Source organism: Triturus cristatus, chromosome 5_1 (genome assembly GCF_964204655.1).
Source record: "Triturus cristatus chromosome 5_1, aTriCri1.1, whole genome shotgun sequence".
Taxonomy (NCBI): domain Eukaryota; kingdom Metazoa; phylum Chordata; class Amphibia; order Caudata; family Salamandridae; genus Triturus; species Triturus cristatus.
The window spans coordinates 366,530,606-366,558,142 of record NC_140587.1 but is presented as its reverse complement, the minus strand read 5'-3'; the positions used below and the strand labels follow the sequence as shown (position 1 = coordinate 366,558,142).

The following is a 27,537-nucleotide window of genomic DNA, read 5'->3' as shown; positions in this document are numbered from 1 at the left end:
AAGTTTAAGGCATTTACAAATTTCTCTTCAACCCTTTCATTAGAAATGTGTTGTTGATTTGCTCTGCGCAGGGCTGGATTCAATTCTCACCCAAGTTGTGAAGTGGAACAGAACACTGCCATATGTCCAGGTGGTGTAGGTTAAGTGGTTTCTCCCTGGAGAAAATGCTTTTCTTACTAGAGAGAAAAACAAACATTGGCGAACACAACATGCCTCAGCTCTAAATGGCCATACATTGGCAAACTCAACAGGCCTCAGTGCTATATGGGCATATATTGGTTTTGCCATTGTATTTTACATTGCTATTCACATGCAGCCCAAGGAGAACAAAGAGAGACAGCAAGTCCTCTGGAGCCAATCAGAAGAGAGACTCTCCTTTGAAGTTTTTAAAGGTACGAACCAGGGTGGCTCTTTCCATTAGAGGTGTGTTTTATGGCTCTCAACAGACCACTTGAAGTCACCATATTGGAAAGTTCTAAAGTGCTGTGCAAGAGAAATAGGACAGAGTTGGACTGATGATGTGTCATCTGTGGATTGGAGATAGGGGCTCACTTTATAGAACTTTTTATCCCCACGTATAAACCTCTGCATAAGAGAGAACCATAGAGAGCAGTATGGATTTCACAGGACTCAAAGAAAGGTTGGACCTCAATAGATATACCCCAGATTGCTGGACCCCTGATAGATGGACGTGTACTAATATAGAGACTGTGGACCGGTCTCTGCAGGTCCAGTATTACTGGCCTCCCGATTTACCCTGGGGGACAGAAGAGTAGTGGGCCCAGGAGCGAAGTGTTCCCCTGAAATGTATGTGGGCTGGTCCTGTGTCAGGACGCGGATTCCTCAGAGCTTGCTTGATGTCAGAAGGGTCCACCTCCAGGCAGCTCCAACTCTGGTTTGTCATTATGACACAGAGTATTAGAGTGGTCAGGTGGGTGAAAGGGTGTTAGGAAAGGAACAGCGGGGAGGGAGATCCGAAATAGAAATGTAAAAATGCTTCAAACATAAATGAGTGATTCGTTATTTGAATTAACACTTCTCTGGTAACAAATTAGGGGAGCATAATCACCTGTCCATCCCTGCTGTGGGACCAACAACATGCACGGAGGGATGCTTGAATAGAATGCACAATGGTTAATCACCTGTCCTAATAATCAACTATAGCAGTAAACCAAAAAAGCTCTTTGAAGTCTGGTCTGTTAACATACCACTGCTGTCCTTTCCAAGTTTTGTTAACTTTTTCCATTAGAAGTGCTGGACCTGCCACGCAACTTTGTACAAACTCTCAGATGAGAAAAGTTTATTTTCAATGTCCAAAAATGTCCGAAGATTGTCTATACAATCTGTTCAACATCTTGATAATTTTTGCTCAGTTCTAGTCAAGGGTAAAAAGGCTTACTTTCAGTTTTGCACTCAAGAACATTTAAAGTCTTGAAACAATAACTCCTGACAAAGTTCTCAATATCTTTTAAGTACAATAAGCTTTCTTTATATGCAGGAAAATCCAAGGTAACCTTACCCTGACTCAGTAGAATTCAACTCAGAAGAGCAACCAACACTGTAAAGACAAATTTCACCTTCGTCTTTGCTGCCCGGAGAAGTTCAGCTGTTTTCCTAGACGTCCGCGGGAAAACCGGAATCAGCTGTTACCTTCAATGTGACATGTGTTTTGAAAACAAAGGCAGCAATGTGCAGAAACGTTTACGAGCAAAGCGGTTCTTTTCTGCTCACCAAAGTTGTAAGATATGAGCATCCATTTAACAAGGAAGGTCTGCCACAATTTAGATAAAGGTGACATGGGGCGCTAGGTGGTGCACAAGCAGTATGGCCGCACTGTAGTGTGGCTCCTGCAGCCCGGAGCAATTATCCGACCAAATATCCTTGATAAGTGATCCCAGCTGGCTAAACACCGCAGCGGAGGACCGGCAATAAGATAGGGTTTGTCTCCTGCGATTTAGAAGGGCGACAGACATTCCTGGCGGCAGACGCTAATGACTGCGGCCGTGGAGACGGAAGAGCCTGGAACACAACCCGGGCTGCACCTGACACGTGACCCCGCTGGACCCACGTGGTGACAGGGCCTCTGGCTGAGCCCGCGAGATCTTCTACATCGGAGTGAGTACGGCTACCCGCTTCTAGCCCATACCGGACAGCGGAATTGAGCTGGGGGACCCTTGGGCGCTGGAGACACTGTAAAGGGTCACGCCACACTTGGGGGGGGGGAGAAGGTCTTCTCCCCTGGCATCCCGGCAATATAAAACACCAGAGCTTAATTTGTGCCGGGGCTTGCCGGTGCTTAGCACCGGCACTTACCTGACAGGGCCGGGTCTACAGTCTACACGCATCTGCTGTGCTGCGCACCAGGCGCACATCACATTTTTTGCAGCTGCAGCGTGTTTTTCGCATCTCCCCGAGTGAGTCACAGCGCTGCACCGGCGGTTAAAAGTGTTGCTGTGGGATTTACACTTAGCCTGCCCTGAGCCCCAGAGGAGATTCAGTATTCAAATAAATTTAAATATAACTGTATTGATTTGATGGCGGCACCGGACTGCGAGCCGCGGCGGCCGTAGCCACTTGCCTGTGGGCGGACTGGAGCCTGATTTGGGCTGGAGTTTGGTTATATTGGAGTAGGGGCTGTGCGGCAACGTGCGCAGATTTTTGTTCACGTTGCCACGCCTCAGCCTAACCACCGCAGCAGGCAGCAGCTCAACACGAGTCTTCGCGTTCAAGTTGGCCCGACCCGACGACCGTGGTGTTGAGGGAACTGGAACCGTCGATCAGCCAGTAGTAGTACTGTGTATGTACCGTAGTAGTAAGCAGCACTAGGCCTAATCAGTTATTAAAGAAAGGCCGTGCAGTCAGTGTGTGTCCCGAGTCCCTGCCCGCCTGCCGTCCGCGACCCCACAGGTAACGGTAAGTTAAGTACTAACTTACTTAGTAGTACTGTACTAGTAGCTGTAGTGCTAAACCAACTAGCGATGCCAATCTATGCCATAATCAGACATGCCAACACTCCTGATTCAGGCGGGAGACTACCGATTTCATGGCTAGTCTCCCGCCTCCCGAAACACAGCTGACAGGGCTTGGTATTGTGTAACGTGCTAATGCTTCCATCAATAGTCAGAGTGGCGACGCAGGAGGTCTAGAAGAGGTGAAAAACCAACAAAGCGAATGGTCTGTGAAGTACTGGGAGGGGGAGGGGGGGCGGCGGCTGTGTGTGTGCCCAAAGCTGTTTCAGCCCGGGCTGACGGGGGGGGTGTGTATGCACTGACCGCAACCTGCCAGGCCAGTGCAAACTCTTGCATCCCCCTCTTTCTCTGCCTGCCATTGCGCTCCATGCTTCTGAAAGGTGATTAAAAAAACACATGGATTTGCTTTCAAATGTCCGATCCTGCAGCAGCACACTTCCAAAGTCCATACATGACAGAAACCCGATTGAAGGCCCCATTCTCCTGATTTATTTTTTTTAAATCTCCCACTTTGCTTTTCTGAAATGTTGGCATGTATACATAATTGCCTTGCTAAAAAAAAAAAAACAACGCTGCTTTTTATTTTATCTAGGAACAAGAATGGGTGTTTTTTATTTTATAGCGTGGTGGGGGTGGCGTTACGGTAAGTCGTCAGATCACCGTGGTGGTAGGGGGCAGGCCCGCCGGCTGTTGTTACACTTACACACACTTCACTTTTGTCTTTAACCTAACCAATCGTGATTTTTCGATAGGGCCAGCGGCCTGCTGCAGTACAGGTCTGCCGGGGTTAAAACTTAGTACTGTTCTAGTAAGTTAGAAAAAAGGCCAAGGCCCAGCCCGGCGTGTCCGCACAGCTGCTGTGTTGTATTGCAAACATGGCGCGCAGCCGCGTTCGCGCACAAATTAGGTTTTCAATTGACTCATCACTTCCCGTTCCCCCCACAAAACGCAGTTTGGTTACTCTTAGGTGGTCTCACTCAACAAATGGCTGGGTACCGGCGCCGGGCATGCTCTGACGTAACTCTGTCTTGCCTAAAATGCAAGCGGCACATTCCCTACCCTCTTCCTTCCAAGTCGGAAGTCCAACAGGGTCAGTTGTTCAGTTTATATGTATGCGAGTTACTCGCTCACACATAAAATCCAGTACTGATGCTGGATGGGTCGGGGATGGGGTCTGACTCCTGTAAAATAACACTCTGAGTCCGTCCGAATTTCTGAGGGCGGCCACGGCGTCACAAATCTTGACTGGAATCAATAAAAATAATTTTATTCTGATTCTGTGCCTGCCGCCTGGCTTCTTGGCACTCACTCGCCCAAATGCTTGGTGGCATCCTGCTATGGGTGCCAGTGTGGATTTTAGTTTTTAGCCAACATATTTGCATGCTGGGGTTTGTAGGCCAACGTCTTTTCCAACGATGGGGCAACATTCTGAAAATGCAGACAAGTGGTGACAAGGGCTTGGCCATCAAGCTAGCATGTGTTTCTCTAATGTAATATTCAAATGTGGTAAGATGATCACATTCTACTCAGACTCGGTTGGCTCATTAACACCAGCCAGAAGCAAGCCAGCGTCATCTACACTATTGCAAAAGCCCAATCCGATGCAGGCTGAGGGCATAATAGCCCATTATCATTGCAACACCGGGAGTGACACGCACGTCGCGCAGGCAGCTTGAGCAGTCACCTTTCTGCCGTCCGACCCCAGCCCCACACATGGAGCTGGAAGCCCAACCTGTATCCCAGAGCATTTACTCATTCATTGTGCAAGAGCGTAGGAGTTTCAATGTATTATGTACTCAACTCACTACGATTCAAGGGGCACCAGGGTGTACTCAGAATGTGGTTTTCCTGACCGTGTAGGTCTCACTCTGTTTGGCTCACCATCAGTTCTTGCAGTTATTGTATGACTTCTTGACCATCCATGTGAGTATAGATTAAGTTCCAGGAGTGAAATCATGCCAGAATTAAAAGCGGCATTACCGCTGAATTTAAGTTAATTGTGTCTTCTGTGAAGCTGCTCTTAGGCACGTGCATCTATTTCCTCATATGAGCCTCCGTCAGTCTCCAATTGATATTCATTTGGTTACCAATGCTACCATACTGATGACATGCTACTGAGTACCAGATACAAAGACTGATCAATTTGTTATGCCTTCAGTCCACAAAGGTGTGGCGCCAAACTGTGTGCAACTGGCTCCATATACATTTTCATTTGTATATAGGATTTGGGATGGCCATATTGGATATACTGAGCATCAGAATGATATTTTCCTGGCTACGTGCTTGTTTTAAAGCTGCTCCTCTGCCTTTAGTCTTACAGCAGGGGCAAAAGTTTGAGGAGTCTAGAAGTATTTCAATAGACTGGAAGTCCGTCACCTATCAGTGTCACAGACAAATAAAGTGCCTCATGTATCCTTACACTAGCAGCTCCCCGGCCAAAGAATCATGAAAACAAGCAAGGGAGGATGTGGGCCCGGCCCCAAAGGAGACCCGGGTCCAAATGCCATGGCTGATGCCACGTAACCTGAAGGTGTGATTTCTCCATACTTGCAGACCGGATAGGACTCCAAACTCAATATAATGAGACCTCCACCTAACTTCATATAATCCGCAACTCCACGATTACTCAAAAAGCCTCCGAGTCATTCCGCAATGTATTCGCATCGTACGTCACTTGTTGTGAGCCCCCCAAGTAACTATGTGAACCAAGACACCACTTTTGTCTAAAACACCATTTTACTACAAAATACCTACTCACATTGGTCAGACACTCTCTTTCATCGTCACAATGAGCAACCCTCCTAAATAGACTGATACACCTCCTGTCACCTGTGAGACATCCACCTCACTCACTTGACTGATACTAGCATGCCACTAACCTTAAATGCCTGCCTTAATAATGGTCGAACACCTCTTCACTCAGCTGCACTCTTGTTTCACTGGTCTCTTAAACTTCTTTCTGTTAGCCTGAGAGACCCTCAAATGAATGGGCCGAAACTTTCCCCTCACTGGACTGAGAGACCCTCCACCTCAGAAGATTGATACCCTACCTCACTTGACTGACACTGCTATGGAGGCAGCACATTAGTGAAAAACATTGACCAGCTGACTAAAGTAGCTGTTCCACTTTTCACAATTTAATGGCAACATGGCCTGTTGTTACTGCACCTGCCTGGAGAGGGATGTCTGGGGCATCCACGGTACCTCTTTTTCTCCCCTTTCAAGGGATGCCACAATCAGTGCGCCAACTCATATGAGGCACACAGTGTGGCCCCTGCCTGCTCCTTTGCCCTGCACTGATATCTCCATGCGGTTGCGTAGAGAGGCTGCACAGAGAAAAAAGGTTTTCCTCATTTGCATGGAGGCATTTCTTTAGGTTTCTGTAGATAGCAGGGTCCTGGGGGCTTTAGCAGGTGAGTGTAGTTTGACATCAATTTCTCTGCATTTACCTATGCATGCCTGGGGCCCATACCATAGACCGACGGATTGAGGTGCCTGCTTGCACTGCCTTGGAAGACTTTTAGCTCCAGTTTAAAATATCATATTACCATTGGGCAAAATGCTAACAGCTTTATTAACCTTCTGTGCATGTATGTCAATACCACTTATTAAAGGGTCGCACTTTATCCCATATAGGCCTTTGAGTTAGGCCCTTAACTCGGGTAGGGGGCCTTTAACAGCAAGTATAGACATTGGTAGCAGGATACAATGTCTGGTGCAGGAAGCAGCTTGGTTCCCTCGCAGACAGAGGCTGGGTGAGTAAATGGGGAACAGCCAGGCCTGGAAGGAAGTCTTCTTCTCTTGGCAGCAGGGCTCACAGTGGAGAGTTTAATTTGCCAGGTAGTGAAGTCCTTCTGCTCTCGTTGCAGTGCAGTGCACCCTTCACCCAGTGACACTGACACCCACCGCATAGCTGCCAAGGTTTCAGATTGCTTTGAGTGCCATTTTCATAATTTCATTCAATTCAGTGTAATTATGACTGACATTTCAATGACGATGAATGACACTTCCTAGTGAGCAAAATCAAGCAATGAAGACGAGAGATTAGAAACATATATATATTAGACATTGCACCCATTTGTGCATCGAGATTGTCTAAATCATACGTTTTGAGCTGAATTCTCACCCTTTATCACAGCATCCACAACATTATGCTCCCAAACAGGGCGTTAAACGTCTGTGATTGTTCAACACCTTTGAGCAATGCTTGTAATTTGTAGGCCAAGGTTATGGTGAAAATGTACTCTATTTTGCTCCGTAGAAAAAATATTCCTTTAGTGTGATCAAAACCTTAATACGACGAAGGCTCCCTAGCTGAAATTCAGATCGCGTATTACATCTGACTTTTAGCAGAGCCAGTTGAGGATGTGGGTGGAGCTAATAGAGTAAGTGGCTGGAGCCAGTGGAGGAAGTGGGTGGAGCTGGAGAAAAGAAGGCGTGGCCTCTGACAAACATTTGAGCACCTGCACTTCATATTTTACAAATTAAGCACTGTAAAACACACAGTGGTCTTTACGCACACAAGGAAAAAGAACAAGGCATGCATACAAATAGTCCTACAACAATGGTGGATATGGCATAAACATTTGTTTAGCACTGTTGTGGGTGAAAGCATTGCCACCAAAATCGAGCCATAGGTTTGGCACTATGCATTTTGCCACACAATGTCCGCGAGCAGGTGCTCGTGCCCCTAGAGCCGCAGCCCAAAACCATGACATCCTGTAGGTGAGTGACATCCAGCAGGAGGGAACCCCCTGGCTCATGCTGACACACAAGTGACAATGAAGCTGTGGTGCCTGGATAGTGACGGCAGGGAGGGTTCTCAGCTTGAGAGCTCCACAGTGATCATGGAGGAGACCCAGGGCTCAAGAGAGAACCAGGAGCTCGGACTGGTGACAAGTCTTGGACAAGAAGGCACAATACAGGAGGGCAGGTCTGAGCTCTTGGTCATCAGAGATAAAATGGTAAAGAAAGCAAGCTGTTAGAAGCTTGTGGAAAGTTATAGGCCAAGAGGCTTGAAGAGGACCTTCCGGCTGTTTGGCTGAAGCCCACCACAAGGAGCAAAAAAGGCAGAATTTATTAAAGTAGGCCCAACAGATAAATATTTAATTGTTTAAGCCCTTTAGGCTGGGGCTTAGAAGAGCTGTGTGACCTAACCAGTGTCCTCAGGGAGTCAGGGATAATGTGCTTCCCCGAGGATCAATCATAGCCCGGAAATGTGATGGTACCCAGCCCTGTTGCTCAGAACTCTTGCAGGAGGGCCCAGGCCCTAGGGAGAGAATTGCTGAAAGGGGCTGCACGGGACATCTCCCCTCTACATTTATAATGCTTCTGGAGGCTGCCAGTTCCAGGGGACAGAAGTGCTTTCCCCTAAGCTACAAACATTGTCCCAGTAGAGCCCCACTTCTCTGGGGACCGAAGACCAAGTGTGCGTCGCCATGCGCTGCAGCAGGTAGCTCCCAGGGAGGACCAGAGTCAGGGTAGCATAGCTGAGTGCCCTTCTCAGTCTCTTCACCAGTGTATTGGGGGAGTGGGAGGAATCCAAAGTGATGAGGGACAAGGGTACTATCAATGTTGAACATTGTCTTTGGGGGTGCTTGGAGTGCAGTAGCCAATTCAAGAGCCTTTTCTTCAAGTTGTAATAAGTCAGGTGACCCGTGGAGACTTTCTTTCTAGATTTGAAGTGCTCCTGGAGCTGCAAAATTGAGTCTTTGGTTCTGGGGTCTAGATGCATTTAGTTTTAGGTCCTAAGGTTCCCTTTGAAGCAGTGTACAAGTAGAAAAAAAGATTCACAGTGCACACTATTGATTGTTTATCGAAGTTAGCAGCAAATCATTACAAATTGCATTATCATTAAAAGGTGGTACTATCTTGAACTGTTTTAATAATGTACTGAGTTTTTGATTGTAGATTTCTACTTTTATTAGTAATGGTGACACTCTGGCAAAGCTAGAAGGTCCCACTTTAATGATTTTATTCCATATACTGTGTTCAGAGAATGTAGAGGAGTATATGGTTTATAGTTCAGAGCTTGCTGTTGCTGAAGCCTTTGGACAAAGTCATTATAGGCATTTACACCTGTCATATTTTATAGATTTGCAAATTAATCCATGATTCTGAGATGTGATTTGTGTGTGTATGTGTGTGTGTGTGCAATAAAAAATGTTTGCTTTTTAAAAATATTTGTCCTGAGTGACCTATGTTGTTTATTGTGCTGAGGACTATATCAATAGATCACATCACTTAACCTCCGTAATCCTTCAACTACTCTGTCTTGCTACCCTGTGAGATTCAAGTCCTGCAAAGCTTCCAGTAAAATTTATATTGCAGTCTTAGTAGTTGCGCAGCACTCACATCATCCCCAATTAATAACACACTTTGTTAAATTTTTCTTTTTTAATGAAAAAAAAGTTTTAAAGACGGCCTCTGATGCTTACAAACGTGCATGAATTCTCATAAAGCAGAAAGCCACATGGCAAATTAAAAGTTAAAAAAGTGAAAAACAAAGTGTGTGCCAGTACAAAAAAACTGGACGTGAGCACCCCAAAAAAAAATATATATAGAAACGGCATGGGATGGGAAGCATTGAGTGGCATGAGAGGACAGTAAAAATACAGCATCTGGGCCAGAGGAACCAGAGGAATATGCAGGCATTAGACCTCACATCCTTGACGTTGTATTCCTCCAGACGTTTTGCCTTTACTCCCTGATTTTTGCTGAACCTGTTTATTGGCATTGAGACTCTGTGCACTCTCCCTCTGCTAACCTGTGTTAGGGTGTACAAAAGTGCCCCTTTTGAGCTGGTTATCCCTCACTTTTTGCCTGGTATCTGGTGCAACTTTGACTGAAAGTGCATTCCGTTCCTGCTAACCAGGTCCCCAGTACCAGTGTTGTTTCCCTAAACTATACCATTGATCCACAATTGACACACCTTAAGGATCCCTGTAAGTCCATAGTAGGCGGTACCCCTGGTACCTAGGATCTTGGATCTAAAGAGGGTCCCTAAGTACTGCTGCATGAATAGTGCCATCCTAAGGGGCCCCTAGCCAAGCACATGCAAACTGCCGACGCAACCTGCATGTTTTTTTTGTGTAGAGAAAACCAAAGAGTCGATGTGGTACACACCCGTGTGTGCCATGCCAACAAAACACTGCATGTAGTATAGGTAAGTCAACCCTATAACAGGCCTCACAACCCTAAGGCAGGGTGCACTGTACTCCATATGTGGGCATATCTGCATGAGTAGACGTGTCCCTGTGGTATCTAAGCATTATATCACATGTGCACGGGGAAGCCATAACGAGTACGTGGGCAGGACACTCATCATTGTGAGTTCCCCAGCTACACAATGGCTTCACTGTACCCCAAGGTGTTAGGAACCCAACATGTCATCTTGATAAATCCATCCAGTGATTAATATATTAAACAATGCACCCAGAGGGCACCTCAGAGGTGCCCCTGAAAACCTACCAACTACTAGTGTGTTGACTGACTGGTCTCAACCAGCCATTCACCATAGACAGATTTCTGACCTCCTGAGATGAGACCCTTTGCTATTAGAGGCAAGGAACAAAGCCAGCTCTGGGTGGAGGTGTTCACAACTCCTCCTAGCAGGATGTGCATTCCAGTGTGGTAAGCTTTAAAGGCCATGCTGGCTATTTTATGCAACGCCGGATCCCTCCAGATCGTGGAGATGCCCATCCCCTGTCCTGCTCCCACTTTTAGCAGCAAGACAGGTGGGACAATCAGTAAGATTAGGAGGTGTGCCCATATTCAGCCAGCACCACCCCTACGGCGGTCAAGCTGATGTGGACCCCACTTTTCAGATTCCTCCATCTTGTTTTGGATGGAATAAGCATTCTACGGACAGGGTTATGCCCGCTTCCCACAGGAAGTTGTCATATAGAGTATGTAGACACCCTAATGGTAGGTAGCCCATTGGTTACTGCCTGTCAATCCCTGTGACGCCCCTAGGTTGAGTATTTAGGTGGCAGCCCTGAACACAAGAAATCAGACTTGATTGATCAAGAGAAGAAAGATGAAGAAGGGTCACTGCCTGGCGAGAACTGCAGCAGACTGGGGACTTTGGTGCAAAACCCTGCCCGTCCTCAGCCCTCTCTCGACATTCACAACAGAGTGTCTCATCCTGCAAGCTGGAGAACTACCACAGTCTTGGGTAGCCTGCCAGCACTTCGAAATGATCTGCAGTCTCCCTTCGAGTAGGGGAGCTACTCCCCTGCAGTCTGCAGGCACCAACAAGCAGAGTCCGTTCCACCTCCTTGCAGCTTCCTGGCATGACCAACACTGCAGATGGCCAGGAGGAGGTGCTCATGCTCTCGAATGTCAGATTTGTCTTCTCACTGAGAGTGCAGACACCAGGAGCAATTGGAAATGTACAGCACAAACCCTCGTGGTACTGGTCGCCCTGCACCGAACAACAACAGTGAGAGTCTAGCCCGGATCCTCACTGACCTGGACCAAGCAGCCATCGAGGATGTCAGCATCACTGAGACCCACTTCGTGAGTTGCCCAGCTGCCTTTATTACTCCTCTGCCAGTTGTTTGTCCATGACCGCAAGGTGCATCTTGGTGCATCCAGGCCAGCTGAACTTGGGTTTCTTAAGCAAAGAATTAACCAAGGCTAACCTCCAATTATCCAGCTAAGAAGAGTGATTGATTAAGTAAGGCATTCAGGATCAAACTGATAATCTCAATACCCTTATTTAGCACCTACTGGGGGCAGCGGTCTCCATGCAATCCAGATTTATGTTGCATATTAGCCTGTTTAGACTGCTCATTGTTTCTATGATAACTTTGTTTTTTTAAGGCTCATTTATAGTAGGCACTATCTGTATGAGGGCCCTCTCAAATGTCCTACAGCTAAGACATTCTTGAGCCAATGAGGGAGAAAATAAAGGGGCAGATCTAACTTGGTTCTTCTGAGTATCGATAGTCAAAGGTAATAGATCATTGATGATCTCAGTGAACCAATGAATAAACCTGTTTAACTCATGGTTTGCTTCTCCTATTATAAGAGCAAGGGAACTAAAAAGTCTTGGAGTTTCCCCCTTTGCTGACGCATAATACCAGTCCTACCCGGTGAACTACTGCCAGTTCTAAGAGTTTCTGACATAAGTGTTACAGGAATAAATTTATGATCTGACCGCAACTGGGTTTCTGGGCTGTTAGCTGCAATAGACTGTTGCTTTGTAAAGACTTTATCCAGAATATGGCCAGCCTGATGTGTTGTACCAGTAACTAATTGAGTAAGATTGAGAGCAGTTCGTGGTTGAAAAGGGTCCTACAGCACCATTCGTAGCATCATCAATATGACAGTTAAGGTCACCCAGAATGATGGAGTTGAAATACTGGAGGCAATGAGGAATTACTGCCTCTGCTATTGAGTCCAGAAATTGAGAGTTGGGTCCGGGGGATGCTAAATTAAAATGCCGGAGAAGGTGTCCTGCTGAGAAATCGCAAAAAGAAAGCCGGTCTTTCTGCCACATCTAACGTATTAATGTGAAACACAGAGCACTGAAAGGTATTGCAAAAAACAAAAGCTAAGCCACCCACACCCCCGGCTTCCCTTCCGGTTCACTTGCTGTATGGTATAGCCCAGAGGAATCGTCAATGCTATGTCTGGGTTAGAACACTCATTTAACCAAGTTTCCATGAGGAAAATAAAGTCTAGCTTTTTATCTATCAGTGAACTGTAAATGTCTAAAGCATGTTAGGGAGACATCTAACATTTATTAACCCCTCCCTGCAGTTTGATTTTATTGCTATCATTTCAATGAGTGAACACATTAAAACCTAGCTGCTTCTTTCTCGTGACAAATTCATCATCCTTGGTAATAATGATAACCTGTCAACAGATTGTGAAGAATTATGATCCCAACACTTTACCAGGACTCAAATTTATGTTGCAATATAGTTTCTTACCTAAAGCCTTAATTTCATCTGCTGAGTAAACGATGGGCCCACACTGTCCTGGGGCAAAACTTGCAGCTTGGCTGGCACTGGACGCGGAATAGATGCAGACAGGCACAGACAGGCTTGCCTTTGACGTTCTCAATGTGTTATTCTGCACTGTGGGTTTCCTTATGAGCATTATCCCGGTCAAAGTCCCTTCTTCTGCTGCCGAACGACTAGACCCTAACTGCCAAAATGGCAGCAGAAAGCGGGACAATAATGGCAGCAGAAGCAACTCGTACCCCAAAAGCCCAAAAGGGAAAGTTGACTAAGGCAACAACAAAATTCCCCTAATCATTAAAAAATGGCAGCACTCAAATTATTATGAACCATGGAAAACTGCTAAAAAGATACCACCAAGTATCAAAAGCCCCCCCAAGCCATTAGTACTAACAAGGACAGATTACAGAGGAATTTAATTCATTCCCCAAAAAGATGCAGGTGCAAAATTAATGTATAAATGAAGAAACAAAAACTAACTTATGCCTCAGGGGACATAATACCAGAAATGATGCCTACACTCAAATGAATGGTAGTTTAAAGTCTTCTTTAATGGTGTGGTTGGATTTTAAGTTATCATTTTGAAAATGGCACTTTTAGAAAGTTTCAATGTTTCTGTCAAAACCAACTGTGCCTTATGGCCAGTGGCCTGAGTCACATTACTGTCAATGGCTCTCCTGTTGTGAGTTGTGTGTTGCTTCCAGACATTGAGACAAAAGAGGCTTAGGTGTGAGGGAGAGGGTCTTCCTGACAGGATGGATGGGGGGAGAAGTGTGTGCCATAATTATACTTAAAAGGTCCCTGCCTGCAGCTCATTCAAAGGAACCTAACACTAGGCCCACCCTTGCATCTGTCACCCTAGACAGTTTGAACGCAGGACCAGGTAAAAGGGAAGGACTTAGCAGAACCAGTTTTGTTGATAGGCCCGGTAATTTCCCCACACAAAGGTTGGCACCAGGATTAAAAATTGGCCCCGCAGAACCTCTCACCAGAACACTCCTGGACCTTTGGAAGATTCAGCAGACGGACTGCCCTGCTGTCTGTAGAAGGAAGACTGGACATACTTGCCTTGAACACAGGCCCACATGAAGTGACTCCAAGGGTCAGTTGGCTGGCTGTCCTCCTGTTTGAGTGACAGAGACACAACAAGCTTCCAGACACATTCCCTGCTTTCCAGCTGACCAGACCCAACTAAACCTGACTTGGTCCTCTCCGCTGGCCTCTGTGGGAGTAAGTCCTGACTCCCCAAAGTGCTGTCCTTAAAGTCCAGGACCCTTGGCTGGAGTCGGACTGTACTCCCTGATGCAAAACTGAAGGTTTAACTAGATCTGACACAGAGTACCATAGACCAATGCAGGACCTTGCATAGCAGCCCTTCACACCTCCTGAGCAGCAGCTTCAGTTAAACCGATGAAGCTTGGCACAATCTAACACAGGGCCTCCCATCAAACTTTAACTGTAACTGAACTGTAACCAGCGTACACGCCTAATCATTGTTAGCCTAAACTTGTGAGCAAGACCAAATAACTGTGAATGCCACTTTGTGCTTTTTGGAACTTTTATTGCTCGTAACTTTAAAAACTCATAACTCTGGTTGGCTCTACTGATTGGATTTTTACTATTTTTGTGTAATTTTATTTATTAGAATGTACTCTATTTGTCTAGATTGTTTTTTGATTTTTCTTGGTTGTATTCTTATTTTATTACTGTTTAAGTGCTGCATAAATGCTTCACACATAGCCTCAAAGACAGGCCAAATGAGAAGAAAAGGGAAACCCACTCACCTCTAATGTGCTAGGGTATTGGACAGAGTTAAGATAAAAAGTGGATCAATTACAGGTAATAGTAATAATTTAGGTATATTCAATGCCTCCAAAAATGGCATCTGAGTTCAGTCATATGGTGTATAACAATAAACCACTATCATGTAAAATAGAGCTGAAAAAAAAAGAAGAAGAAACCAGGTGTACATGAGTTCTACAAAGTGTAGACGGAGTGCCCTACTCTTGAGGGTCTACGGTGGCAGGCTGTGGCACAGACAGCTGGCGACACTTCTGGTGATCACCTAATCAATTGGGAGAATGTTCAACTGTATAGTGAGACTTATAGTCCTGAGCTTGGAGCAACCCAAGTGTTGGTGGTCCCTCAGTGCTATAGAACCTTCCTACTGGGTCTGGATAATGACTTAACCCTGACAGAACATCTGTGGCAGCCCAAAGCCTTTGCAAAGTTAGTTATCTACTTTTATTGGTCCCGGATAAGAATAGCCTCAGACATCTTCCACAGGTCCTGTCCCACCTGACAGGCCAGTGGGAAATCAGGAGCAAAACAAAATACACCACTGCATCCACTCCCAACTGTGGAAACATCCTTTGAGAGGGTGGGTATAGACATTGTTGGGCCCCTAGTCCCCAAGGCTGCCAGAGGCAACAAGTTCATCCTGGTCTTGGTCTTGGTTTCCCCAAGGCGGTTGTGTCTGACCCAGGCACCAACTTCATGTTTGCCAGCATAAAGTGTATGTAGGAGGAGTGTGGGGTGACCTATACGTTCTCCACACCATACCACTACCAAACCAATGGGCTTAATGAAAGATTTAAAAAGGCCCGGAAGGGCATGATTATAGGACTGTCATAACTCATGAGGTGTAAGTGTTAACATCCGCTTGCCATGCCTTCTTTTTGCATACAGGGAGGTATCTCAGAAGGTAGTGGGGTCAATCCCTTCAAATTTCCGTTTGGCCAAATTGTGCATGGACCTCTGAGTCTTATCAAGGAGGCATGGGAGAAAGCTCCCAACGAACCTCCTTAGGAGGTAGTGAGCTACATGTTGGCATTCAGTCTCAGATGAAGTGCTTCTGGAAAGACACCTCTGAGAACCTAGAAGGCAGTCAGGAAGTGATGAAGCACTCTGGTAGAGTATTAACCTAGCCAAAAGGTATGGGTAATAAAGCCTGTCGAGCTCCGAGCTTAAAGGACTGTGGACCCGGCCCTATGAGGTAGAACAACAGAAGGGTAAGGTCACTCACCTGGTGAACCTCAAGCTAACCAGGCTCCCCTTAGGAGTGCTACATGTCAACCGCCACAAACCCCACTTTGAGAGGTCTGGAGTAAACATGCTCCTGGTGATTGATGATGGTATAGAGGAGGATAGTGAACCTTTCCCTGACCTTCTGTCTTTCAAGAGGCAATATGGGTCAGTGGAACGAGCAGTCTTCTCTTCTACCCTGACCCCTGAGCAAAAGAGGAACTGCTGTCTCTTGCTGGGGCAATTTGCTTCTCTTTTTACGCCAGGGTTTACCACTTGGTGTCTGACAAGGTGAGAGCCAGCATCAAGGATGAGGTGTTCAAAATGCTGGAGTTAGAGGTGGTTGAGCACTCCAACATCCCTTTGCCCAGTCTAGTGTTTCCGGTACCAAGGTCTCCACACCAGAAATGCTGTTTCTGTGTTACAATTGGTGTTAGATTGTTCTTGTGTTAGGTTTTCACTTTATTACTGATTGAGCAGTGCACAAATACTTCACACATTGCCTCTAAATTAAGCCTGGCTGCTTTTGTGCCAAGCTTCCAGAGGGTTAAGCATAGGTTGATTTACTGTCTGTTGTTGTTCCCCTGACAAGGATTGTGTTTATTTTTTGAGTGGGGCTTCCAATTTCCTACAGCGGGGCAGAACGCAATGCAATGAAACGCATGAACTCTCATGAAGTGGTACATTGTAAAGAAAGAAATGCCCTCAAGTTAGCTGTAGAAAGATACAGTTCATCGAGTCAGAACACTGTGAGACAGGAATGCTCCTGAGAAAAACAAACACAACAATAGGAGTATGTTCTCAGTAGTCTTCCAGGAAAACTGTGACTGATGCAGCTTTCCACTTGTGCTTCTGGCAATGTATATGAGTTGACAAAACATATAAATCTACATCTGCACATAAGGTACGTTTACAAAACAATAATTTTAGTGTCAATTGTAAAACATTGTAAATAATTTCAAGAACCTGGTCCCAGAGTGGAAGCATTCAAGGGGAAATACATTTATTATGGAGTCTGGACACTGACATTGTCTACTCAGAAGCATGCAACATAGCCTCAGGTTTATGTGTGCAGACAAGAAAGAATTTACTGCCATTACATTTCGACTTTTTCTTTACTCAGCTTTCTTATGTCATTCCTTCCCATAAATTGAAAATTAAATGATTGCAATCTGTTCCAGCTGAGAAATATTGTTGAATAACAACCATTTGATTAGAAACTGATTAAGAAGAGGCAATTAAAATGTGTATGCTTCACAATTGTAAACTGATTCAGTAATAGCATTTATATGTTATTTATGTGCTTCACAGGTCTATTTGTGGAAGGAAGGAATTTAACGATTTTAGGCTCTGGGTTTGCTGATAGCACAGCCAATGACAACACATCGGTATTCATTGGCCCAGTCAGATGCCCAATCATCTCTGTATCTGGTAGGTTTATTCTTGAAAATCCAGAATGTAAATGCTGTCCTATGTGATTGGTCTAAAGAGTGGTCTTCAAATGCATATCATGAAAGAAAGAACAAATACTGTAAAATGTCAGCTTATTTGACATCCTTCGAACTGAGTTGGTCAATTGTGAGGGCAAGGAGAGTGTTTTAGTTATTTATACTTAATATTTTGCAACAGCAAAAAAAGCAAATAAGCAAACTATTGTGAATTAGCTGATCTTATCAATCCTTGCCCTTAGTCTTGCACTTCTGTTTGTATTTATTACAAAGATAACAAGTTGCTAAACATTCACACAGCCATAGGAGAATATCACTGATATTTTATAACAATAAAATATATCATGATGTAATCTAAAATCAAAATGTTAGTCCACTAATATAGGGCTGGTCATTAAAATCATATTCAAATTCGTATTTCTCTCAATACATTTTACCTGAAAATATTTCAGATCTTTTCAAGGACAGGTTATTTGGGCGAAGTCTTCTTTATGAGTAGGAATAGCCTACTACCTCCAGAAACAACACCAATAGCCAGATTGTAAATGGAAATCTAGTATTGCTCCAGAAATAATATCCAGCCGGGCGGAAAAATTGGGGACCAGAAAACCTTCCATCTGTCCGGGCCAAGCAATAAGGCAAAAGCAAGAGCAAAACAAACAGGAACTAGAGTAGGCAGAAAATCCATGGAGTCCAGTGTGGGAGCAATCAAACAGGAACAATTCCAATGCAAATTGTACTCAGAATTGTCTCCCCATATATAGCGCTAAACAGGAAGTGACAAAACTATGACAGGTTAAGTATTCAAAATTATAATACAAACAATGACGGTATATGTCATAAACTATGAAATCATCACTAAAAAGAGATGAGAACAGAAATGAATATTCATCATGATTATTAGTACTGAGTTATCAATATGCTCCTGCATGCTGTGGTTTTTTTGTAAGCCAGCATGCGGGGGAAAATTCCCACAATTCCCAGTGCAGGCTGGAATTAGCCATCAGGCGGCAGGGAAGGCAAAAATGCGCTGGAAGCCACCATGTCTTGGAGGTCAAAATTGACATCACACATTGGGCTAACAGGATTGAAAGGCCACGTCGATGCTCACAGAAGATGCACCCACCCACTGCATTCCAAATATTAGGAGACTATTCTTACAGATTTAGTGGCAAAGTGGGATGGAGCATCTACTCCAAGAATCTGTGTTTGACCTCATGGTAACAGGTTTGTATCTTGGTGAGTCCACTCATCTGTTCATCTCTCTGAGGTTGATTGCATGTGCACTACAGAGTTGGGGAACAATAAACATCTGATCTGAACGGCGATAATGGGCTTGATAATATGCCCTTGAGAATTCCAATAGAAGCCCAGGTTCACACCAGAACATGGGCTTCTATTGGAAATCTCAAGGGCATATTATCAAGCCCATTATTGCTGCTTTAGCGGCAGTTTCCTGCCGCCAAAGCGGCAATAATTTTAACGCCGTACTTGATAATATGACCCTATGAATGGTCATTTGCTGGACCTATTTACATAGAAAATAATGTAAATAATAGTCCATATTTAAACGTTGCTTAATTGTATCAAGAGCATGTAAAAAAAAAGAATCTTTTTTTTTTTTTTTTTATGAATAATTGTCTATTTCCTCCTATTCTATTTTTGGCATATAATTAATACCATTCATTCAAATTTGATTTATTTTTGTAAATGAATATTATTTGTTTTAATGATTAGCCAAAGGGTATTTTTAATATTATTTTTAACCAGATACGAGATGTGATTGTTCTAACACTTATACTTTTTTCCAAAAAGAAAACAGCATTGTCTGCCAGATACCTAGTGGAAGGGCTGGATCCGTCCCTGTAGTTGTTTACATCGCCGAACGTGGATTTGCACAGCCGCAGCCTAATCAAACATTCAATTTCACATACAAGATTCATGTCTCCAATATTTCACCCGAGAGTGGAAGCCCTACAGGTAAAATTAAAAACTTGTGTCATTTCTTATAAAATTGTGGCCGTAGTCATGATGTTTACAATTGAATTGCCATTCACTGCAAAATCTCGATTGTAAGAGTACAATATAAATGAACCGTTCATTAGTACCGTAGCACTTTCCCAGAAGCTTTGATTGTCAGGCCTGCGTGTTTGATTGGAGAGATGTGGTTGTATTATGACATTTGGGAAGAACTAGGCATGGTGTTCAAGATCCTGACTAATGGTGTGGTCTGGTCATGTTATAGTGAAATTGACAAAACATGTGCAAATGTTTATAGGGGTGAGTGTGATGACTGATACAAGCTTAAAACAGCACTTACTATGCATTCTTAATCAACAAATTATTGCCTAGTTAGCGTGCTTTCCTTTCCCATCAGTGAGGTATCAAAATTAGTGGGGGTAACTTAATGTCACATCACCAAAACACATTTGATGAAAAGGCTAACTTTTAACAATAGGTTTCACTGTCTTTTTGGTAGACGAGGGCAGAAAGTCAATCGCCACACGTCCAGATTTTTATATGTAATGGGCCGATGGTAAGAAGGCGCAGTTAGGCCATTTAAAGTGACTAAAGTTTCATACACTTTTTGTAAATAAGGTGTCTAAGATAGTTCAAATGCCTTGACTTCTGTAGTGCCAGACGACCGCCAGGGATTAAAGAAAATGAAAGAGATGTGGCTGAATTATTCTGTGCGCCCCACAAAACATGCTGTTGAGTTGAAAAATAATTTAGGAAGAACAGGAGTTGTTAGTGCTAAATCACTGACAATGACGTATCCAACATCCACCCTTGAAACACTGTACATGTATTCAGCAGCATGTATGTATTCAGTCAACAAGTGATGTGTTATTTGTAGTGAACACTAAAGAAACAAACACTAAAACATGAATAGGTGATAACTAGAAATTCCGTTTTTGTAAGGCTTTTGATTTTAGGGAATGGGGGAAACTAGTATTTGATGACTATGAAACACTCCTTGCAGTGGTGGACATCAATTGTCCAATAATGGCCCCAGCGAACAGAGTTAGCATCTAATGCCTTCATCACACTAGTGAATGGAGAGCCTTAAATCCAGCACTAGATGTTCCAGCTCTGCCATACAGTTCCATATAGCTATACAAGAACAAGGGAAGCAGGATCAGCCCCTGCAACACCCTGCTCCTCAGGAGAGGAGGGTCTAACCTTGAATTCCCTTTGTGGACAAACTGAGTTAGCACAGAGAGGAAATATGAAAAACCCTCTCCGACACAACCCTCAATTACAGTGTATGTAAATAAAATGACAAAGCCATCCATGGTTAACTTTGTCAAACACTGCCAATTGTTTACGAAGTATGAGTAATGAGGCATCTGCGCTCTAGCATTTGATAGCCATCATGTACACCAAGAATTGCAGCTGTCATGGTGCCACTTTTAGTCTGGTACCACATTTTTAAAATTGAATAGTGAAGCAGATACATTCTGTGTTAAATGTAACAACTAAGGGGCCAGTTAAAAATGTTGTTCGGAAACTCTTCCGAATGAATTGGTTTCGGAATTATTTCTGACTGCCTCGGGTTCTGCGAGTCCAACCGACCGATTATGATGCCACCGAACATCTTTCGGTTGGACTCCTATTGACTTCAATGTGAGCCTGTGTTCCGAACAAGAACACAGGCTCCCATTGAAAAAAGGGATGGTTGGGGAAAACCATGCACCCTGTGACGGGCACTCCATGGTGCCTGACATACTGTGCATGGTTTGAAAGGGAGGTCCCTTGGGTACCCCCACGCGCCCAACAGAAGGCCTCAGGATGAAGAGGGGCATGGTACAGGGCCACGAAGTCTGATTCTGACAGCCCTTTCATGTCAGGCAGACCAAATCGAAACGGCTGTCCGAATCGGTCATCATAATCGCTCATTCAGCAACCGTGTCCATAGAGCTATACGAATCGTCTCTGAACAACTTGGGCTGTCCAAATGCTATTCGGAACCGATTTGGACAGCCCAAACAGTTTCCTTGCATCATAATCGGTCGTCCGAAAAGGTATCTGATTCAGTCGGAAACATAGGTTCCGAATCAGATTTGCTGAATCTGAATCCGGTTCGGAGCCTTTCCGGATGGCATCGTAATCGAACCGTAAGTAAGTTATACATTTATTCGGACATTTGTCTGTCAAATACAATAAACACAATAACATAAATAAATCCGCGGGTCTGCTGAATCGAAGAGGACTGCAATGCAATGCAAAATCTGTATCTCAATGGTATAGCAAACAGAGAGAGGATGTAGCTCAGGAAAGAACAATTTTACTGAGGAAAATCCTTTAAAAAGGACGGATTCTCATCACTCACCAAAGGTGACATGCTTCATCATCTGGGTTTCCACCTGGCCTTAACTAGTGCAACCAAGGGCTACAACCTTCTTGCTCTGAGAAGGGAGCTCATGGATTTTTTTGGGCGTATTCAGGAGAGATAGCTCTCTGTGATATCACAGATGTGAAGAGGTGGTTCTAAAAGTGATGGGCGCAGTGCATAAAGAGTGAGAGGGAGATTAAAAGTGGATCGCAAGAGAAAAATGTGTTTATTAAGTATCTCTTGCTAACCACACTAAAAACAGTTTTAAATAATAACGGTGTTGATAGGTCTACATGTTTCAGCCATTTGGATTGTTAAACCTTGGCTTTCTTCAGGACCACAAAAACCATATATTGCTACTGCGATGTGTAAAAAATCATAAAGAATTTCTTAGAAGGTTGGAATCGATACAACCATATAACCTGCCTTCCAGGTGTTCAAATCCTCTGTCAAGCATAGGACGCAGGTGATACCTGTGAAAATAAAAAACATTTTCAACAACCAAAGAGAAAAAGAAGAAATCTACAGCTACATTGTCATACATTGTGATGTATAATCAATCTACATCAGACCATGTCTGCACCTACATTGTGCATCAAGAACATTTTAACATTATTCTCACCCATGTCTGACGAGGAGTGGACCCCACCTCACCTGGCAACGGCTCAGGAAAAAGAGGCCAAGCTCTAAGGAAGAAGAGAGAACCTAACAGTGATGTGCAGTAAATGAGACTTCTCAAAGCTGATCACTTTTTCAAACTTACAATCCTAACCTGCTAGTGACTAATCATGTGTTGAGGGACAGAGAGAAGACATAAAAAACGTGGTCATAGAATAATACGTCAAAGCTTATGCAACAATGAGCAATGACGTAAAAGGAAGGACGAAAGAAGAGCTATCTAGCAAATGTAGCATGATGTAAATGTGATGTGCTAGTGCAGGCTCTTAATAATCAGACACTCCATGAAGTATCTAGACATTGCATACATCCAATAAGCTCTTAAGCTTCGTTTGTCAAAGGTATTGGCAGACTTCTTCTCTCAAGTATAGGAAGCGCGGTCTTAAACGTGTGTAGAAACAGTTTAGTGAGTTTAGAGAGTCTGATCCATGATAAATTGCGTGTATTAAGCGGAGGGACAGTGGTTTTATTGACAGGCATTCGTAAAGGTCTTGCCATGCACTCTCCCAAATCCAAAATTTAAGAATAGTGATTATGGGTGATTTATATTTTAAGAAAGCTGCCTGTTACCGCTGTGCAAAATGACAATATGTTTATGTGGGCAATCTAAGTGCCACAAAATTTTTTTAACAGCGCCGTCTTATGCGTGTATCAAAACGGTTTAGTGGGTATGGAGAGTCTCTTAGCCACCAATGATTGCGCATATTACGCTACGGGACAATGATTTATTTGACAGGCATTAGCAAAAGCCTAGCCGCGCACTCTCCCGAAATTACGTTTTAAAAAAAAATATATAAGCATTGTAATGGGCGATTATATATTTTAAGAAATAGGCATATTGCCACTGTATTAAATCAATGCTCTCTCAAAAAAGCAAATAACCTAAGGTGGCAATGATTAGAAGCGTCTCCAGCTAAAATCCCAAAGACACAAGCCATAGTGCAGTTAGAGCCTTACCTGTCTGTGGTTGCCTCGCGGCCAAACTAAGCTGTATGTGGAGGTAATGATCAACGGACCGCTCTCTTTTTGAAGCAATTCTAAGCCCAGGTGTTCGGCATTATTTTGCTCTCGAGCGCGTATAATGACATCCTCCGGTATAGATCTACCGACGCGTGATGCGCATCGCGGGAATTGTAGTTTTCTTGACGTGTGTTGACCGCAAAACTACATATTCTCATGGATATGCTGGGAATTGTTGTTTCTCACATAACCACAACTTGCCAAAATGTTATTCAGTTTCGTATTATTTATAACATTCCCATCTGGTGGCATCTATAGATAAAATTAGGTTAACATGGCATGTAAGACTTTGTTCTTTTTATCGGAGGTCGTTAACAAAGAAGATTAACTCCCAGGCGCTCATATATGACGTCTTCCGGTAAGGAACTACCGAAGCGTCTTAGTATAACGGGAATTGGAGTTTAAGTGTTGTGTAATATCTACAAAACTACAGATTTGCAGTGGATATGCTGGTGTCACCCATAACCACTCCTGCCAAAGTGTTTTTCGGCTTCGTATTAGTAATTGCATACCCATCTGATGGCTTTAATTAATATAGTTAAGTGATCTTGATCTTTTACGTTAACAAATACTTTTTAGAGGATATTCATTTTGTAGATGACTATAATTGGATGCTTGTAAATGGTCTGCTGGAACTTATGGTGTTGTGCATGTTTTCCATATTGGTGATACGTCTAACAACTAATGGGGGCTATGTCTATGTCTAGATCTTATTTAAGATGTTAAATGGATAGCACTGGTTGTTCAAATTGTAACTGACTGGGATAAAATGTGGATAGGCCGTTGGACAAAATAGGCGTTCCTATATAGTCCTTAATGTTGTCAGCTCTACCGGTATTTGAATTTCTACAGTGGTTACTTCACATTGAAATACAGAAGCTGCTAAAGAGGGAGGTACAGTTTGCAGTGAGTACTGCTATCTATAGAGTAGTCCATGGAATATCGTCGTTTAAACCATGTTTGTCTAACTGTAGTTTAAACACCCACTTCTGCTAAAATAAACAGCCATAAACACATTTATTGTTATTATTATTATTATTATTTAATTTATGCTACAAGGAATTAAAACATTAGTGCACTCACCACCTTTATTAGGAGAAGTTAAAAAGTGACCAAGAGCTAATGTAACATCCATAAATCTCAGTTCAACGATTAGAAATTTACTATTACTGGTCATGGTTCAGTATGTAATGAACCGGGGTGCACAAATCTGTTGATGTGGTGATAAAGATAAAAGACAATCAATTAAAGTGTGAGAGCTGGTACATTTAAATGTAAGAGGGCACCATCATATTCAACCTGAAAGCTTAACTTTTGCTGCAGTTGAGTGTTTATTTTAAAATAGCTACATGCATATTTATATTTGGGACCGGTGAAATATATTGGAACTGAAAATCTGTGACCTCCAGTATTCATAGTAAAGGAAATAGATTGCTTTGATTCTAGGTAGAATGTATCCATTTTAATAGAGACATTCAGAGCAATTTGGGACTTTTCACATATGGGTAGGGTCCAGATACCCTGAGAGATGGCAAAAACACTACTAAACAACTACTAAACAATTTATATTTTGTTTAATTTCTTGTTTTCATGGGCCAATTGCATTTACTATAAGCAAGTTCCTTCAAACTGATATTTTTTAAAAACAAGAAACAAAGGGGTCGATTAGGTTGGTGGCCGGATCGCCACCGCCTGCATGGCGGTGGCGATCCGCCTGCCAATTCCCACCGCCCGCCTACCATTTCCCCCGCCAAATCACAATGGCGGTGGGGACGTCGGCAGATGGAAAGACCGTCCGCCGTTTTTTCGGCCGTCAGACAGGTGACCGGGTGGTAAAAGGCTCAGATATGGTGGCGGTGTCTGCAAGACACCGCCATTCATATCATAATTTGCGGCGGTGCAGGGCTTTCCATGGCGGAGATCCCGCCATGGAAAGCCATGCAGATATCCCTTTTGGGGGCCCGTTGTGGGCCCCCAGGATGTTGGGGGGGTGAGGGGTGCACATGGGGGTACAATTTGCATGCACAAGGTGGCAGGCACCGCGCTATCCCAGCCAAGTTGTGCATACAAATGCACAACATGCCTTTTTTACATTGCAGCGGGTGCTACTGACAGCACCGCCCGCCGTAATGTAAAAAATGCGGAATACATCGGCCAGTGTGGCGGGCACATTCTAATTTGAATTGTGGGACCGCCGCACATATGGTGGGAGGTCCCATTTGCCGTTATGGTGGTGGGCGGGCTTTGTCCGCCCGCCATTGTAATAGACCCCGAAGTGAATGTTTAGTCAGTAGGAAATGCCAAGAGGGAGTAACAAGTTCTAATCTGACTGCCTGTGGCACTGCACCTAAAAGGAAGCTTAGGGGCAGATCTATAAGAAACTAACGCAGCGCGGTGCCGCAAGTCATTTTGCTGCACTGCGTTAGTTTCGAAGCACAGGGATGCAACATATTTACAGCAATATGTCACATCTCTGTGCTTCTCACTGCGCTGGAGCACAAACTGCTGCCATGCGCCAGCGCAGGCACCCTTAAACCATGGTGCAAGGATGCCTGCGTCCGGGGAGATTGTTTTTGTGTAGGAAGGGGCACCTTCGTGCACAAAAATTATCAATTGAGGTGATTTCCTTTTCCAATGTGTTCTGTAGAATGCAGCACGCATTGAAAGAGGAAAAAACTAGGAGAAATTAAAACATTTCTCCTTGTTACACCTCGCTACGCAACCCTTATATATTGGAACTGAAAATCTTTGCCTCAGTATTCATAGTAAAGGAAATAGATTGCTTTGCATCTAGGTAGAATGTATCCATTTTAATAGAGACATTCAGATCAATTTGTGACCAGATCCCCTGAGAGATGGCAAAAACACTACTAAACATACCATTAATTTATATTTTGTTTACTTTCTTGTTTTCTTGGGCCAATTGCATCCACTATAAGCAAGTTCCTTCAAACATAAAACTGATATTTTTGAATAACAAGAAACAAAGGGGTCCATTAGGTTGGCGGGAGGATCGCCACCACCCGTATGGCGCTGGCGATCCGCCGACCAATTCTCACCCCCCGCCTGCCATTTCCCCAGCCAAATCATGATGGCGGTGGGGACACCGGTGGATGGAAAGACCGTCCGCTGGTTTTCCGCTGGTCGGACAGGCAACCTGATGGAAAAAGGCTCAGATATGGTGGTGGTGTCTGCAAGACACCGCCATCCATATCATGATGTGCGGCGGTGCAGGGCTTTCCATGGCGGAGATCTCCTGTTAGGTGATTTTAATCTTCATTTTGAAGATGTCAACAACACAGCAGCACAAGAAATGCGGCAAGAGCTGCATACCTTGCAGCTACATCTCTGCTCTACCCTTCCCACACATCGTCTAGGGCATCAGCTGGACTCTATTTTCAGCAACTGGGATAACATTAAGCAGGAACCCCCCATACCACTGATATGGACTGATCACTCCCTTGTCCCATTCTGGTTCCATCTGCAGGCTCATAATAATCGGAACCCTACCACTTGCACCAGGAGAAGACAAAGGAAATGGGCTAAATTTTCTCACGATATGTTCAGGGACAGCTTTATCCAGGAAGGCCTCCCCACTGTGTTGGGTACTTCTCTTAATAAAGCTTGCACAACCCTGGATGCACATATTACACTTGCTCTGAATTCAGCAGCTCCCTGGTCTAACAAGGGCCCGGTGCGATTAACTAAATCAGCACCTTGGTTCAATGCGGAATTAAAAGAAGCCAAAGCTGCTTGTAAACGGGTAGAACGAGCCTGGAGAAGGGCCTACCTATCAGAAGCAGGAACGCGGTATAAAGTCTGCCTCAAAAACTATCATGCCTTGATTAGGAAAACCAAGGCAGCGTTCTACACCGATCGCATTGACAGGGCTAACTGCTCCACTAAGGAGCTATTCATGATTTATAAAGAGATCTCTACATTATCCTCCATGGATGAACAGACTGGCGCCTCTTCGCAAGCCTGTAACAATATCGCTGAGTTCTTCCAAAAAAAGGTGTTGGACATCTATTCCACCTCTCCTTGTGATGCCAGAACTGGCCCCAATAGGCCCCCCCCCATGATGAAGTCAG

At 44.1% G+C, this 27,537-nt stretch overlaps 1 protein-coding gene and 1 long non-coding RNA gene across 3 annotated transcripts in view; one reads left to right on the top strand and one right to left on the bottom strand.

Annotated features, from left to right (window-relative positions):
- LOC146830896 (uncharacterized) overlaps window positions 1-2,198 on the bottom strand; it is a 110,489-nt gene extending 108,291 nt beyond the window's left edge. The window contains exon 1 of the long non-coding RNA XR_014961495.1: window positions 1,520-2,198. This is a non-coding gene — a long non-coding RNA (uncharacterized LOC146830896). The remainder of the gene's footprint in view (window positions 1-1,519) is intronic.
- LOC146830895 (fibrocystin-L-like) overlaps window positions 1-27,537 on the top strand; it is a 1,171,295-nt gene that overhangs the window by 488,330 nt on the left and 655,428 nt on the right. For both annotated transcript variants that reach the window (XM_085605085.1, XM_085605086.1), the window contains exons 29-30: window positions 17,276-17,395; window positions 19,228-19,392. In XM_085605085.1, the coding sequence (XP_085461211.1) occupies window positions 17,276-17,395; window positions 19,228-19,392 (285 nt within the window). The remainder of the gene's footprint in view (window positions 1-17,275; window positions 17,396-19,227; window positions 19,393-27,537) is intronic.